This window comes from Pleurodeles waltl, chromosome 4_1 (assembly GCF_031143425.1).
Source record: "Pleurodeles waltl isolate 20211129_DDA chromosome 4_1, aPleWal1.hap1.20221129, whole genome shotgun sequence".
NCBI classification, from domain to species: Eukaryota; Metazoa; Chordata; class Amphibia; order Caudata; family Salamandridae; genus Pleurodeles; species Pleurodeles waltl.
In genome coordinates this window covers 58,218,205-58,235,534 of record NC_090442.1, presented here as the reverse complement: position 1 = coordinate 58,235,534, position 17,330 = coordinate 58,218,205, and the positions used below count along the sequence as shown (strand labels likewise).

General features: G+C 46.4%; 1 protein-coding gene across 1 annotated transcript in view; it reads right to left on the bottom strand.

The window, feature by feature from the left end:
• Positions 1-17,330, bottom strand: part of CFAP57 (cilia and flagella associated protein 57) — a 178,020-nt gene that overhangs the window by 73,576 nt on the left and 87,114 nt on the right. The window contains exon 12 of the mRNA XM_069227784.1: positions 10,700-10,873. Within this exon, the coding sequence (XP_069083885.1) occupies positions 10,700-10,873 (174 nt within the window). The remainder of the gene's footprint in view (positions 1-10,699; positions 10,874-17,330) is intronic.

The window sequence follows — 17,330 nt, the reverse complement described above, 5'->3', positions numbered from 1 at the left end:
CAGTAAGGCTGTATGAGTTCTAGATTTGTCCTTCCCTTGTACATGTCAATGGATCTGGGTCAGTTCTAGGTCTGTTCTTTCCTTGTAGACGTGGCACTTAGCCCGGCTCAGTTCTTGATATATTCTTCACTTGTAGGTCTAGCAGTGGGACATTTTCGATTATAAATCTATGCTTTCTGTGGTGATGGTGCAGCATCCAAAGTTTACTCGTAGGCCTTTCTTTCACTTTTAAATGGGGTATTGTGTCTTATTTAGTTCGTGTCTGTTTTTTAATTGGATACAGGGTAGTGTGCTTAGCTCAGTTCCACATTTTCATTCCGGTTTAGAGTTAGAAGCCCCTCTGATCCAGTTGTAAGTCATTTCATCCCTTATACAATCCAGAGCTGGTCTGGGCCAGTCCTGATTCTGTATTTGCGTTGCAGATGAAGTGGGGCTATGTACCTGTATTCCTCGTTTAACATCAAGTATTTCCTTTTTTAGGTGGTGGATTGAGATTAAAATGTATATATTTGTGATTCTATTTTATAAAACAAAATGTACTGTTTTCTAGGAAATATAGGGCTTGATTTAGAGTTTGGTGGATGGAGGTTCCAAGGGACCTCTGTCCCCTAAATTTAGGGTTGTCCATCAGACCTGCAGACAACTCTCTACATTGACAGGAACAGCAATGATGGTGGTTGATGGGCAGGATCATCAACCTTGATGGCAATCCAGCAAACTTCTCAAGTTTTTGTTTTTTCAAAATCAAACCTCGAAAGCGGAAGTTTGTTTTTGAAACACAAAGAACTAATGGTGTTAACACCCTGGAACTTTAAAAGTCCTTCCTTCAAAGGCCTCTACTCCATTGATCCATCGGAGGATTACTGTCAATGAGTCCGCGGAGGCACTGTTGACAGAACACTTACAGTCTCTCTGTCCCTGAATGAGGCGGACAGGCCAAAGGTTTGGTGGACAGGGATAGGGTACTCCATCGTACTTATGACAGAGTACCCTGTCTGACAAACTATAAATCAGGCCCATAGTGTTGAAAATTCCCGGAGACATATGAAGTCATTCAGACACATTGCCAACTGCACAACAGCCAATCTAAAACTGTACTAGCATCAAAGGAATTGTGAATTCCATTCACAATAGCAAGGAGGGACTATGTGTGCGAGACTCGCTTGAAGAGGAGAATACAACAACAATATTGATTAAATGTTGCTTAACACAGTACTACATTTTCGAAAATGGCTGATTAAGTTTAAAAACTAGTTTAGATTAATAACTAGGCCAACTTCAAGCTGTATAGCAAATTCTTCCTGTAAAAAAAAAAAAAAGAAGAATAAAGGGACGTATAGCTATACAGGAAGAAGTCTCACTAATGAGGAATTGGGACAGTCGCTTTAAGTCAGCAGGCTGCTCGAGCATCTCACAGTTCAACACAGTCTCAGCTTATTTTGGCAAAGTTCTACAAACAGAGGATTGTAGTGACTAACTCCTAATCACTTCTGGTTTTACCATAAAGGTGGGAGGTTTGTTCAGTAAAATAATAAAAATATCCTTAATTATTAAGCAATATAATTACAACTAAGTAACCTTTCCTTCGAAATCGTTGGATTCTCGTACACATAGAATAGAACGGCTAACTCGTGCCTTTCCAGGGGGAACGCTTGGGGAGTGAAAGGAATGAGCAACTGAAAAAATGACACAAAGCCATCAGCTTAGTTAAGTTCAATCTAAAATTCATATTTCCTCGCACATTCAATTAAAAACCCAGACAGTTGTGTCTGGGAAAGTGTGAACTGATCTACAAATGATCACTCTGCAGATATCATCAGTGTGGCTGTGTCAAGGGGTGCAGGTGGAGATGCTGTCCTCCCGTGTGATGGGCTCTAGGCCGGCCCATAAGAGGGCTGTTTGCCTCCGGTGGTAGGTGGTGGTGCAACACCTGTCTGAACTGCCCCATATTTAGCAAAGTGCTTTTTAGTCTTTCCAATCTCTTTGGTTTTGTTAAGTTAGTACCAAAGGTTTTCTTTTCAGACCTATGGTGTGAAGGAGAGAATTGGTTAGGGAACATTATTGAAGGAAAACGTTTTGATTATGTGACTGTTGTAAAAAAGAGGGCTAAATTGTCAGGACAATTTGGTTGTTAGGACCATAGTTTAAAAATCTAAGGGCCTATATTTTGCTCCCCCTTTCTGTCAATATGATGGCCAGTATGAAAGGAACCTTCCTAGACAGATGCTCAGAATCAGCTGTCTGTATAGCTTCAGAAGGAGGGAACATCAGTTTATAAGTATTTAATTTAGTTCCCATGAGACACATGAACTTCTAAAAAAGTGACAGATCATCAAAAGAATTTCTAAAAAGACCTTCCTTAATTTCATGGATAGTGGAAATGACTGTCACAGATGGATATTTTCTGTTCACAATAAGCAAACTTTCACTCAAGAAAATTGTAAACTAGATTTAACTAAGTGAACGAGATAGCCACTCCTGGTCTGTTTTTGAATCAATATTCTTACCTTTATTTTAACAGTTTTTATTGGGGTTCAAAAAAGAACAAGAGCACATAGATACAGCTATATGACACCCACGAAGAGGGGGCAATTAGATTACAGCGTAACAACATGCAGATCATTAGGTAACGTTACATCAGGAAATACACAATTCCAAAACAATTTGCAGAGTGTCCTAGGTGATAATCTCCAGTGTACGGTGTAAGTGTTTATGTAGAATTACTGCAGACAGGTAAGGAATATCACAGTGCTAATGTGTTTTCTTCTAAAGTAGGAGGGAGGGGAGTAAAACAGGGCCAGGTGTGGGGGGGAGGGAAGGAGGCCAGAGTGGGAAATGACAAAGACCAATCACTGCAGGAGGGAGTCTGTCCAGAACGGAAAGCGAATGTGGGTCCGCAGGGGAAGGGGACGGCACAGGGTTGGGTTGACAGCAGCTGCACTGCGGGGGGAGCTGGGTATGGATGGGGACGTGAGGCCACGTGCAGGCAGGGGCCGGGGCAGGCTCATTCAGTAGTAGAATAAACCCACGTCATGTCTGACGGGATGAACTAGTTGGCTGTGTAAGTTGACTGCACTGATTGAGGAGGGTGCCCCATGCCATGGAGAGTGGGTGTTTGCAGAGGCGTTGGGCCTCCTCCCACCTAAGGGCCTCTCCCTCAGCCTTCCCCACCTTGGTATACTGCTTCATGCCAGGCCGCCGCTAGTGGTGCCAAAGCCGCTCTTTAGTGCATGGCCAGGGTTCCCTTTGTCAGCAAGAGGGACAGGTCACTAAAGCGTGATCTCGCCTTACAACGTTTCTTCTGTTTGTAAAGAGCCAGGGTGCAGGCCCCCCCCAAGTCTACATATGAAGCAGCTCCGCAACCTCCCTAAGCACTGTGTGTACTGAGAGCCAATTTGTGATATGACCAGAGCATATGTTGCAGATTGGCTGTTGGCAAGTGACAATGGGGCTATCACAGGTGTGCATCCGGAAAGTAGTGATTAAGCTGTGTAGGGGTTAAACAGGCACAGGGTAGAATGGAAAATTGAAGGTTCTTAATACTGGTATTACAGGAAACCCATTTTGGGAATTCCAGGGCCTGTTCCCACCCCTTATCATGAAGCACCCTCCTGATGTCAGCCGCCCACTGGTCTCGCAGCGCTGTTAGTGGTTAGTGTGGTCCCTGATGGCTTTGTAGATGGGTGTGATCAGGTGGTGCCCATCCCCCATGTGGAGCAACACTTTCTAAATAGTATGGGTTTGAGGCTCATAATCTTGCGTAGACCTGAGGGTCTGACAGGAGCTGCATAATTGTCTGTATGTAAGAAATTGACCTGGCAGCATACCATCATAAGGGATGAATTGATCATAGGGCAGTTGATGTCTCTCAGTAAAAAGGTCACTATTTGGAGGCCAGCTGCCTCAAGCTCAACTAAAAAAAGACAGAGATCCTCATGATTGGCTTCACTCCTTCTGCCTGGAATGACTACTGGTGGCCCACAGCTCTCAGTAACGCCCCCGTCCCCACAGACCATGCGCATAACCTGGGCATCATCTTAGACTCCTCTCTATCAATGACCCGCCAAGTCAATGCGTCTCTTCTTCATGCTTTCACACCCTCCGACTCCTTCGGAAGATTTTCAAGTGGATTCCCCCAACACAAGGAAGACAGTCACCCACACACTCATCACTAGCAAACTATGGCAACGCACTCTATGCTGGCATCGCCAAGAAACTTAAATCAAGACTACAAAGAGTTCCGAATGCAGCAGCCAGACTCATCCTGGACATCCCCTGACACAGCCGCATCTCCTCCCACCTCAGAGACCTACGCTGGCTCCCAGTCAACAAGCGCATCACATACAAACTCCTAAGCCACACCTACAAGGCACTGCACAACATAGGACCGGCATACCTCAACCACCGCCTCGCCTTCCACGTACCACACAGATGTCTCCATTCCTTCTAGCTTGCCCTTCCAAGATCCGGAAAAGTACAGCAGGAGGAAGATCCTTCTCCTTCCTAACAGCCTGAACATGGAACGCGCTACCTCTCAAGCTCAGGCAGACTGCATCACTGAAGCAGTTCAGGAAGGACCCCAAGACCTGGCTCTTCAACTAAGCAGCACGTCCACACACAGTGTCTTGAGACCCTATGTGTGATTAGCCGCGCTCTACAAATCCTTGATTGATTGATTGATCATGTCCAATGCCCGCTCATTCCAGCACCTGAGGTCCGTGGCAGAATTGAAGCCAAGGGGTTGCGGAAGGCCCAACAATGGGAGCGCTAGGCATTAGGGGGCATATGAAGTGAGAGGAAGTGGACTCTAGCCAAGTGGACTCTAACTAAGTAGACTCTAGCCATGCACTTCTGTGCAACTGTTATCTGTAAGTACCATGGGGAAGCAGGCATGATCTTGGGGAATAAGAAGCCCCAGTATGGCCCAGGATGCCTCGAAAGAGGGGGTGCCAGGGCCGCCTTACCCACTGGTAACTGCAGCTTCCTCAACGCTATACCTTGATGTTTATCACCCCAGATGAGTTCTGAATCAATGTTCTTCCCTGCACCTTAAGAGAGAAATAATATCCATTTCAACAAATGAACAAATCATGAAGCAATCATCTCCCAAATGTTCACACAGTGTAGAGCAAGGTTTTAGGGTGATACTGGAGGTATGCAGGAGCAAGGGGTTTTCCTGTTTTTGACCCACTTGGCTCCTTAAGCAGGGATCTGCTTAATAAATCAGCCTTCATGTGTTGCACACCTGGAAGATGGACTGCTGAGATGTCTACGTTCCGTCTCAGAAGCCAATGCCAGATCATTTGAGCTTATTCCAGGAGGGTCCTGCACTCATTTTCCTTATGAGGTAGTACATGGCCATCCGCTCTCTGTTTCCATTCTTACCGCTTTTGATGTGGCCTAGTTCTAGCAAACAGATGAAGTATGGCATATATTTCTGAAAGTAGGTAACATGAACTGTCTGATTATGCATGTGAGCCACCCACCCCAACATGGAAGAGCTTGTCAGGATCATCAAGATAGAAGGTTATTTTTTTAGACTACCCTCCTTCTTATGCCACGCACGGAAAGAATGAAGCACTGCAGCTGTTAGTGTGAATTCATCTACCCTCCTCAAGGACATCTGACACCACTCATTAGGGCATTCCAGTAGAGGACTCGTGTGCAGCTCCACATGCAGAACAATAGAAATGAAGGACATCACAGATCCTAGAAAAGGGTAGCTCTGTCTAAAAGTGTTTGAGGATATTTCTGAAGTGAAAGGCAGTGTCGACATACAAATGAAATCCAGATGAAGGGAACACCTTTACAATCTTTGTGTGCAAGACAGACACAATCAGAAAAAATGTACTCAAGAATGGCATGATAAACACACAGTAATGAAGTTTAGAAGCTGAACACAGCAGCATGTCTGTAGGAAGTTGGCTCTGTATGTACTATTTCAAAGTAAGGAATAGTATGCACAGAGTCCAAGGGTTCCCCTTAGAGGTAAGATAGTGGCAAAAAGAGATAATACTAATGCTCTATTTTGTGGTAGTGTGGTCGAGCAGTAGGCTTATCAAAGGAGTAGTATTAAGCATTTGTTGTACATACACACAGGCAATAAATGAGGAACACACACTCAGAGACAAATCCAGGCCAATAGGTTTTGTTATAGAAAAATATATTTTCTTAGTTTATTTTAAGAACCACAGGTTCAAATTCTACATGTAATATCTCATTTGAAAGGTATTGCAGGTAAGTACTTTAGGAACTTTGCAGAATTACAGTAGCATATATACTTTTTACATAAAACACATTTAGCTGTTTTAAAAGTGGACAGTGCAATTTTCACAGTTCCTGGGGGAGGTAAAGTATTGTTAGGTTTTGCAGGTAAGTAAACCACCTACGGGTTAAGATTGGGGTCCAAGGTAGCCCACCGTTGGGGGTTCAGAGCAACCCCAAAGTCACCACACCAGCAGCTCAGGGCCGGTCAGGTGCAGAGTTCAAAGTGGTGCCCAAAACGCATAGGCTTCAATGGAGAGAAGGGGGTGCCCCGGTTCCAGTCTGCCAGCAGGTAAGTACGGGTGCAGGGTCTTTTCCAGCCGTCGGGATTTTAGAGTCAGGCAGTCGCAGTCAGGGGGAGCCTGGGGATTCCCTCTACAGGCGTCGCTGTGGGGGCACAGGGGGGACAACTTTGATTACTCACAGTCTCGGAGTCGCCGGAGGGTCCTCCCTGAGGTGTTAGTTCTCCACCAGTCGAGTCGGGGTCGCCGGGTGCAGTGTTGCAAGTCTCACGCTTCTTGCGGGGATTGCAGGGGTCTTTAAATCTGCTCCTCTGTAACAAAGTTGCAGTCTTTTTGGAGCAGGTCCGCTGTCCTCGGGAGTTTCTTGTTCCTCTTGAAGCAGGGCAGTCCTCTGAGGATTCAGAGGTCGCTGGTCCTTGAGAAAGCGTCGCTGGAGCAGGTTTCTTTAGAAGGCAGGAGACAGGCCGGTAGGACTGGGGCCAAAGCAGTTGGTGTCTTCTTTCTTCTTCTGCAGGGGTTTTCAGCTCAGCAGTCTTCTTCTTCGGTAAGTTGCAGGAATCTAAATTCTTAGGTTCAGGGAAGCCCTTAAATACTAAATTTAAGGGCGTGTTTAGGTCTGGGGGGTTAGTAGCCAATGGCTACTAGCCCTGAGGGTGGGTACACCCTCTTTGTGCCTCCTCCCAAGGGGAGGGGGTCACATTCCTATCCCTATTGGGGGAATCCTCCATCTGCAAGATGGAGGATTTCTAAAAGTTAGAGTCACTTCAGCTCAGGACACCTTAGGGGCTGTCCTGACTGGCCAGTGACTCCTCCTTGTTATTCTCATTATCTCCTCCGGCCTTGCCGCCAAAAGTGGGGCCGTGGCCGGAGGGGGCGGACAACTCCAATAGCTGGAGTGCCCTGTGGTGCTGTAACAAAGGGGCTAAGCCTTTGAGGCTCACCGCCAGGTGTTACAGCTCCTGCCTGGGGGAGGTGATAGCATCTCCACCCAGTGCAGGCTTTGTTACAGGCCACAGAGTGACAAAGGCACTCTCCCCATGTGGCCAGCAACATGTCTCGAGTGTGGCAGGCTGCTAGAACCAGTCAGCCTACACGGGTAGTTGGTTTAAGTTTCAGGGGGCACCTCTAAGGTGCCCTCTGGGGTGTATTTTACAATAAAATGTACACTGGCATCAGTGTGCATTTATTGTGCTGAGAAGTTTGATACCAAACTTCCCAGTTTTCAGTGTAGCCATTATGGTGCTGTGGAGTTCGTGTTTGACAGACTCCCAGACCATATACTCTTATGGCTACCCTGCACTTACAATGTCTAAGGTTTTGCTTAGACACTGTAGGGGCACAGTGCTCATGCACTGGTGCCCTCACCTATGGTATAGTGCACCCTGCCTTAGGGCTGTAAGGCCTGCTAGAGGGGTGACTTATCTATACTGCATAGGCAGTGTGAGGTTGGCATGGCACCCTGAGGGGAGTGCCATGTCGACTTACTCGTTTTGTTCTCACCAGCACACACAAGCTTACCTGGATGCCAGGGTGTGCCAATTGTGTAAAACAAAAGTACAGGTTAGGGAAAGAACACTGGTGCTGGGGCCTGGTTAGCAGGCCTCAGCACACTTTCAAATCAAAACATAGCATCAGCAAAGGCAAAAAGTCAGGGGGTAACCATGCCAAGGAGGCATTTCCTTACAATGTCCAACATCAGACATCAAATCAATAGTTATGCTATTTGAAAGAATTTTAAAGTGGCAATATAGATATAGTACACGCCTACTCTTGAGGAACCCAGAGACGTTTTTTCCGACTGTGTCTTGGTATATAGCGATCTGCAAAGTCGGGTGTCAGAAATATGTCTACAGTGACCTCCAGCACTAAAATGACAAGACATCTCAATGGAGAGAGAGGTGCTAGGGCCATAAATATGAAGGAAATCTGCTCTTATGTGACCTTTACTTTTCTGTGTTTTCTACATACTCTGTTCCAGAGCTTTTGGATTTATCAGCTCTATTCCGCCTGCCACCTAGGTTCTCCTAAGGGAGTTCTCCACCTGTGTGATGTAGAGTCTTCAATGTTCTCTTGATCTTCTCTCAGAATGGCTTCTGTAGTCTCCTAGAGCAAGAACATCACCTGAGGCTAGGAGGGTAGCAGAGTACTGAAGAGGAACACTAGAAATAAAAAAACCTGAGCTCTCATTGGCTTCTTTGTTCATTGAAGCATCTTATCTTGGCTCCTCGATGTCAGCTCTTTGAAGGCGGTGCCATCAACAATAAACATGTTTTATCAAGCAAGAACTTGACATCTCTGGTGACAGATGCTTCAAACCCCCTAAACACCAAGTGAGACTTAGTGGTGAAAGTCAGCTTAAAATTGATCAAATCACTATCTAGGTTTCTAATAATGACCAGGAGCAGTAATGGTAGTGACCATTCCTAAGCGCTCAAAGGCCCACAGAAGTAGCAAAGTGTGCTCCACGATGGTCCGAGAAGAAGGCAGAACCTCACTTGGAGCATTACAGGGGTTAGTACCTTGATTCAACAGACAAGAGGCCACTGATGTGCCTTTTATATACACTATGTTTACTCTGTGGGCCAGTAGATTCCCTGTGTTTTAGCATGCTGTACATCACTGCTGAGAAAGATCACACTGGTCAACACACTGTCTGTTAGGAAGAAACCGGGCACATACTTCCTTCTACTACTTTTTTCCAACCTTAGGAGGGACATTTGTCAAAGTTTCCTCCCATGATGGCTTGCAGCCCTTCAACGTTAGTACTGCAGTGTGAAAAACACAAACAATTGCACCTTACCTCCAAAACTAAGGTTTGAAAGGATGACAGAAACCTGACGACAAGTGAAGCAAAACAAGTCTAAACTGAAAAGGGTAAAGCCATGATCCATAGTAAGGACAAATATATTAAAACACTGCACTTTATTATGGGACTTTGGAACGGCCTGATGGCATAAAATGACTACAAATGTCCTCTAAGTGAGCTTGGCTCATCTAACACAATTTAATTTGTTGTTCCTCTATAAATGAAGAATTAACAAGAGTTAAGCTAGCCAATACTTTATCCAAACAATAAATTAACCTGTCCAGATGCTAGAGCATTCTGTCCATTGCTAAAGACAATTAGGGCCTGATTACAACTTTGGAGGAGGTGTTAATCCGTCCCAAAAGTGACGGTAAAGTGACGGATATACCACCAGCCGTATTACGAGTCCATTATATCCTATGGAACTCGAAATACGGTTGGTGGTATATCCGTCACTTTACCGTCACTTTTGGGACGGATTAACACCTCCTCCAAAGTTGTAATCAGGCCCTTAGTCTTATTTGGCCTTGGTGGGTGTCCAGCTGTCCTGCCAGGGGGTGGCAGGTGACCCTTCAGCCCCTGGCAGAGGGCTGCCCACTGTATTCAGACACACCGGTCTGCCTTTCAAGGATCTCTCAGCTGTGAAAGAAGCCACTGCCTGGGCAGCTTCCTTCACAGTAGTAAAGCCACCAACCAGGCGCTATATTGAAAGTAGCCGCTCAGCAACCTCTTTTTTTCACATCATAACAGCTCACAGACTCATGTCTCGCACTGTGGACACAGGCAGAGAAAATGAGGAACTCTTGTCCTGCACTCAATAGGAAGGCGGCCCCGCTGCTGTGACCCAGCAGTCCTGGGCGGATGGACTGCTGGGTCAGCGGGTACATTCAGTGGAGACAACAAAGGCTCTGCTCATGGTAACACCACAGTTTCCCCAACTCAAAAAAATAAAAGTGTGGAATTACAGTTCTGGCCGACAGGAAGTACTAGCAATTTACAGTGTTCCTCCTACTCTCTCAACCCATCAATAAGGCCAAATCTCTTCCCTTTCATCTAAAAGATTTCCGCCAGAATGCCCCTCTCCTCATTTGACCCTCTCTAACACTACTCCATCGCATTGCAGAATCAGTGCTGGCAAATCGTACGTCTCACTACCGTTCTTTGTTCTTACGATAATATACAATAACAAAGTTAACTCACTCTCGTTGCCAGCCAACTAGCACCAACCATTACAGGTGTTAATTAAAACACTTTCCTGTCCTGTAACACAGTTATACTCTCTCACGGTTAGTTACCTAGTTACCATACATTTCTGGCTCTTGCACAGCATTTGTAGCCCCTTGTTAATGAAGCAGTGTGGTATGTTCAGTCCTAAGGCTTTGCTTACCTTTGTAATCGGACCTGCATGCGCCTGGTACTCGTTAAACTCCTTGTGTATGGGCAGCGGGTACTTCATGGAGCGGATGGTCCCAATGGATGTGCCGGTGAAAACCATGCGCCCAGAGTGTGACACAGCTACACATGTGTAGACAACATCATAGGAAGGCAGCTCACGCAGGATCTAAAAACAAAGCAAACTTTACTCAATAAAGTTTTTATTATTTATACATATACCCTTGGACCACTTACTTATTCTTGCGGCACATGCTTCTAACACATACTACTGAAGGGCAATAACCGGGACTAAGTGTAGAGCATGGACTCTTTTTAAAGGGATGTATTTTCGGGGTGAAAAAGACACTAAATGCAGACAGAAATGAAAGGGGCACACTAATATTGGCGTCTCGTATTTTGGATGAACAATTATTTCACCTTTGATAATGATTCATCTGGTAGATACGATTACTCCGGCATAATACTCTCTTGAACCCTCTTGCAAGGTGCCATTGAGCTTACCATCACCCACGTCACTAGATTCAACTGGCATCGCCATTAGCATCTCACAACCCCACTGGAAACTACGTGGCAGTTGACATATCAGGTGCCAAATATGGGAGTGCCATCAGGTACAGATGTGAAGAAAAAAAAAGACAGAACAAAAACAAAACCACACCAAACACCTCCTAGGAGAGGGTGGAATGGAGCGAGGTTGTAAATAATCTGCATGAGTGATCGTATGCATACAAAAGAGCAATACCAATGGTGAGAAATGTGAAAGGTTGAGGGATGAGTACAAATCAAAGTTAGAGCAAAAGGACTGCAAAACTGCCCTACTTAGATGTGAATAACAGCTTCTGGCCTACTTCAGGCAACATAGTTCCAAGCAAGTTTGAAGAGAAGTCTAGCTCAAAGCATTTCAAATGGAGTGAATCAAATCCCCTGAGCAGAGACACAGTTGAGGTTGTTGCGTAGGCTATTATTATTCTAATGAGACTACTGGATTTTGAGCAGCAGAATCGTCCGCAGTGTGGGAGACTGAGTCTAACCCACTGCGGGTGACGCCTGTCGCTCTAATCCGGGTTTTGCTCCAGCTAACTAGCAGTGCCTCATCTCTACCAAAGGATAGGGATGATTGGGCAGCCGAGCGCATGACATACTAGGCTTCTCAGGGAAGTCGTGGTCTCTCAGATTGCATCCGGTTCTCTCATTTACAATTCAATCTCATATATAAACGACAAACAGAGGCAGTATATGTTTCAATAATGAGTTTAATAAAACGACGGCATCTTAGATAGCAAAGCGTGGGCTGCAATAAACAGGACGACACAACATGACAGTATTAAAATTGTGACGAGAGGAGTGAAACATAAGAACAATGCTATCATATTGTCACTATGATCGATGGACTATTTCTTATCTAAGTTATAATTTGAGCACAGCATGTTAAGCTCTAGATCTGCTTTTCAGGTTCCCTTGGGAAGACATCAACCCCCAGGCCTGAGCAAAGGCCTGTGGTCTGCGTTAGCATCTGTAGCGAAGCATTCAGCAATCAGCATACAGTTGTGGTTCCCTGGCTGGAATCTCCCTCTAACGTGTAAGGGACAAGGAAGTGTTTATATAATAACACAGCTGATGTTCTGAGAAAATGTCCCTAAGTAAGGATGTGTATTTTCTACGAATGATGGAGACTAAACTTCTACCACGTTCACCGGCAATGTACCGAACAGTAGCTTTGAATGAAGCACAGAGTGATAAAAAATGTCCTGTTTGAGAACAGAGTGCTGGCCTAGGCAAAACAGTTAGATAGATGAAAATAAAACAAGACCGTAAAAATGGTTATTGTAATAATAATAATGCGAAGCAGAATAAAACATATCTAGGTTAAAGTGCACAGCGGCCTAGTGTGTTAAAATAATGTGCATGGAGCTATAACTAAAATGGCTACACAACAAGGTCACATCATGGGCCCTCAACCCAACGCGTGGAATGACTCCTGGTGGCCACCGACCCTCGGAATCCCGCCCACCCCCACCAGCCAAGGTTGCAACCTCGGAATCATCCTGAATCCAACTTTAGCATGAACCATCAAATCAACTCAGTCACCTCCACCTGCTTCCGCACCCTCCGCCTTCTACGCAAGTCCTTCAAGAGGATCCTCCTCGAACGTAGAAAGACCGTCACACACGCCGTCATCACCAACAGACTGGACTATGGCAATGCACTCTACGCCGGAATCAACAAGAAACTCACCCACACAAAACATCCAGAACGCTGCCGCCAGATTGATCCTCAACCTACCTCGACACTGCCACATCTCGCAATACCTGCGTACACTGCACTGGCTTCCCATAGAGAAAAGAATCACCTTCGTGATCCTCAACCACGCAGACAAAGCCCTCCACAACACTGGACCAGCCTACCTGAACCAGCGGCTCAACCGCCACGTACCCCTCTGTAAGGAAATGCCTCCTTGGCATGGTTGCCCCCTGACTTTTTGCCTTTGCTGATGCTATGTTTACAATTGAAAGTGTGCTGAGGCCTGCTAACCAGGCCCCAGCACCAGTGTTCTTTCCCTAACCTGTACTTTTGTATCCACAATTGGCAGACCCTGGCATCCAGATAAGTCCCTTGTAACTGGTACTTCTAGTACCAAGGGCCCTGATGCCAAGGAAGGTCTCTAAGGGCTGCAGCATGTCTTATGCCACCCTGGAGACCTCTCACTCAGCACAGACACACTGCTTGCCAGCTTGTGTGTGCTAGTGAGGACAAAACGAGTAAGTCGACATGGCACTCCCCTCAGGGTGCCATGCCAGCCTCTCACTGCCTATGCAGTATAGGTAAGACACCCCTCTAGCAGGCCTTACAGCCCTAAGGCAGGGTGCACTATACCATAGGTGAGGGTACCAGTGCATGAGCATGGTACCCCTACAGTGTCTAAACAAAACCTTAGACATTGTAAGTGCAGGGTAGCCATAAGAGTATATGGTCTGGGAGTCTGTCAAACACGAACTCCACAGCACCATAATGGCTACACTGAAAACTGGGAAGTTTGGTATCAAACTTCTCAGCACAATAAATGCACACTGATGCCAGTGTACATTTTATTGCAAAATACACCCCAGAGGGCACCTTAGAGGTGCCCCCTGAAACTTAACCGACTGTCTGTGTAGGCTGACTAGTTCCAGCAGCCTGCCACACTAGAGACATGTTGCTGGCCCCATGGGGAGAGTGCCTTTGTCACTCTGAGGCCAGTAACAAAGCCTGCACTGGGTGGAGATGCTAACACCTCCCCCAGGCAGGAGCTGTGACACCTGGCGGTGAGCCTCAAAGGCTCACCCCTTTGTCACAACCCAGCAGGGCACTCCAGCTTAGTGGAGTTGCCCGCCCCCTCCGGCCACGGCCCCCACTTTTGGCGGCAAGGCTGGAGGGAACAAAGAAAGCAACAAGGAGGAGTCACTGGCCAGTCAGGACAGCCCCTAAGGTGTCCTGAGCGGAGGTGACTCTAACTTTTAGAAATCCTCCATCTTGCAGATGGAGGATTCCCCCAATAGGGTTAGGATTGTGTCCCCCTCCCCTTGGGAGGAGGCACAAAGAGGGTGTACCCACCCTCAGGGCTAGTAGCCATTGGCTACTAACCCCCCAGACCTAAACACGCCCTTAAATTTAGTATTTAAGGGCTACCCTGAACCCTAGAAAATTAGATTCCTGCAACAACCAGAAGAAGGACTGCCTAGCTGAAAACCCCTGCAGAGGAAGACCAGAAGACAACAACTGCCTTGGCTCCAGAAACTCACCGGCCTGTCTCCTGCCTTCCAAAGAACTCTGCTCCAGCGACGCCTTCCAAAGGGACCAGCGACCTCTGAATCCTCTGAGGACTGCCCTGCTTCGACGACGACAAGAAACTCCCGAGGACAGCGGACCTGCTCCAAAAAGACTGCAACTTTGTTTCAAGAAGCAGCTTTAAAGAACCCTGCAACTCCCCGCAAGAAGCGTGAGACTTGCAACACTGCACCCGGCGACCCCGACTCGGCTGGTGGAGAACCAACACCTCAGGGAGGACCCCCGGACTACTCTCCGACTGTGAGTACCAAAACCTGTCCCCCCTGAGCCCCCACAGCGCCGCCTGCAGAGGGAATCCCGAGGCTTCCCCTGACTGCGACTCTCTGAAACCTAAGTCCCGACGCCTGGAAAAGACCCTGCACCCGCAGCCCCCAGGACCTGAAGGACCGGACTTTCACTGGAGAAGTGACCCCCAGGAGTCCCTCTCCCTTGCCCAAGTGGAGGTTTCCCCGAGGAAGCCCCCCCTTGCCTGCCTGCAGCGCTGAAGTGATCCCTTGATCTCGCATTGACTAACATTGCGAACCCGACGCTTGTTCTAACACTGCACCCGGCCGCCCCCGCGCCACTGAGGGTGAAATTTCTGTGTGGGCTTGTGTCCCCCCTGGTCTGCCCTCCGAAGACGCGGGTACTTACCTGCAAGCAGACCGGAACCGGGGCACCCCCCTTCTCTCCATTGCAGCCTATGCGTTTTGGGCACCACTTTGAACTCTGCACCTGACCGGCCCTGAGCTGCTGGTGTGGTGACTTTGGGGTTGCTCTGAACCCCCAACGGTGGGCTACCTTGGACCAAGAACTGAACCCTGTAAGTGTCTTACTTACCTGGTAAAACTAACAAAAACTTACCTCCCCCAGGAACTGTGAAAATTGCACTGTGTCCACTTTTAAAATAGCTATTTGTCAATAACTTGAAAAGTATACATGCAATTGAAATGATTCAAAGTTCCTAATGTACTTACCTGCAATACCTTTCAAACAAGATATTACATGTTAAATTTGAACCTGTGGTTCTTAAAATAAACTAAGAAAAGATATTTTTCTATAACAAAACCTATTGGCTGGATTTGTCTCTGAGTGTGTGTACTTCATTTATTGTCTATGTGTATGTACAACAAATGCTTAACACTACTCCTTGGATAAGCCTACTGCTCGACCACACTACCACAAAATAGAGCATTAGTATTATCTATTTTTACCACTATTTTACCTCTAAGGGGAACCCTTGGACTCTGTGCATGCTATTCCTTACTTTGAAATAGCACATACAGAGCCAACTTCCTACATTGGTGGATCAGCGGTGGGGTACAAGACTTTGCATTTGCTGGACTACTCAGCCAATACCTGATCACACGACAAATTCCAAAATTGTCATTAGAAATTGATTTTTTGCAATTTGAAAAGTTTTCTAAATTCTTTAAAGACCTGCTAGGGCCTTGTGTTAGATCCTGTTTAGCATTTCTTTTAGAGTTTAAAAGTTTGTAAAAGTTTGAATTAGAACCTAGAACTAGTTGTAGATTCTTAAAAAGTATTCCAACTTTTAGAAGCAAAATGTCTAGCACAGATGTGACTGTGGTGGAACTCGACACCACACCTTACCTCCATCTACAGATGAGAGAGCTAAGGTCACTCTGTAAATTAAAGAAAATAACAATAGGCCCCAAACCTACCAAAATACAGCTCCAGGAGCTTTTGGCAGAGTTTGAAAAGGCCAACCCCTCTGAGGGTGGCAACTCAGTGGATGAAGATATTGACTTGGATGGAAATTCCCCCCCTCCAGTCCTACTTAGGGAGAGCAGGGCTACTCAAGCCCTGACTCCACAAATAATAGTCAGAGATGCTGGTTCCCTCACAGGAGGGACCAACAACTCTGAAATCACTGAGGATAACCCCAGTGAAGAGGACATCCAGTTAGCCAGGATGGCCAAAAGATTGGCTTTGGAAAGACAGATCCTAGCCATAGAGAGGGAAAGACAAGAGATGGGCCTAGGACCCATCAATGGTGGCAGCAACATAAATAGGGTCAGAGATTCTCCTGACATGTTGAAAATCCCCAAAGGGATTGTAACTAAATATGAAGATGGTGATGACATCACCAAATGGTTCACAGCTTTTGAGAGGGCTTGTGTAACCAGAAAAGTGAACAGATCTCACTGGGGTGCTCTCCTTTGGGAAATGTTCACAGGAAAGTGTAGGGATAGACTCCTCACACTCTCTGGAAAAGATGCAGAATCTTATGACCTCATGAAGGGTACCCTGATTGAGGGCTTTGGATTCTCCACTGAGGAGTATAGGATTAGATTCAGGGGGGCTCAAAAATCCTCGAGCCAGACCTGGGTTGACTTTGTAGACTACTCAGTAAAAACACTAGATGGTTGGATTCAAGGCAGTGGTGTAAGTAATTATGATGGGCTGTACAATTTATTTGTGAAAGAACACCTGTTAAGTAATTGTTTCAATGATAAACTGCATCAGCATCTGGTAGACCTAGGACCAATTTCTCCCCAAGAATTGGGTCAAGACTAGGGTGTCCAAAACTTCCACAGGGGGTGACCAAAAGAAAGGGGTCACAAAACCTCCCCAGGGGAAAGGTGGTGAGACAGCCAAAAATAAAAATAGTAAAGAGTCTTCTACAGGCCCCCAAAAACCTGCACAGGAGGGTGGGCCCAGAGCCTCTTCACAAAACAATCCTGGGTACAAGGGTAAAAACTTTGATCCCAAAAAGGCCTGGTGTCGAAACTGTAGTCAGTCTGGACACCAAACTGGAGACAAGGCCTGTCCCAAGAAAAATTCCACTCCAAACT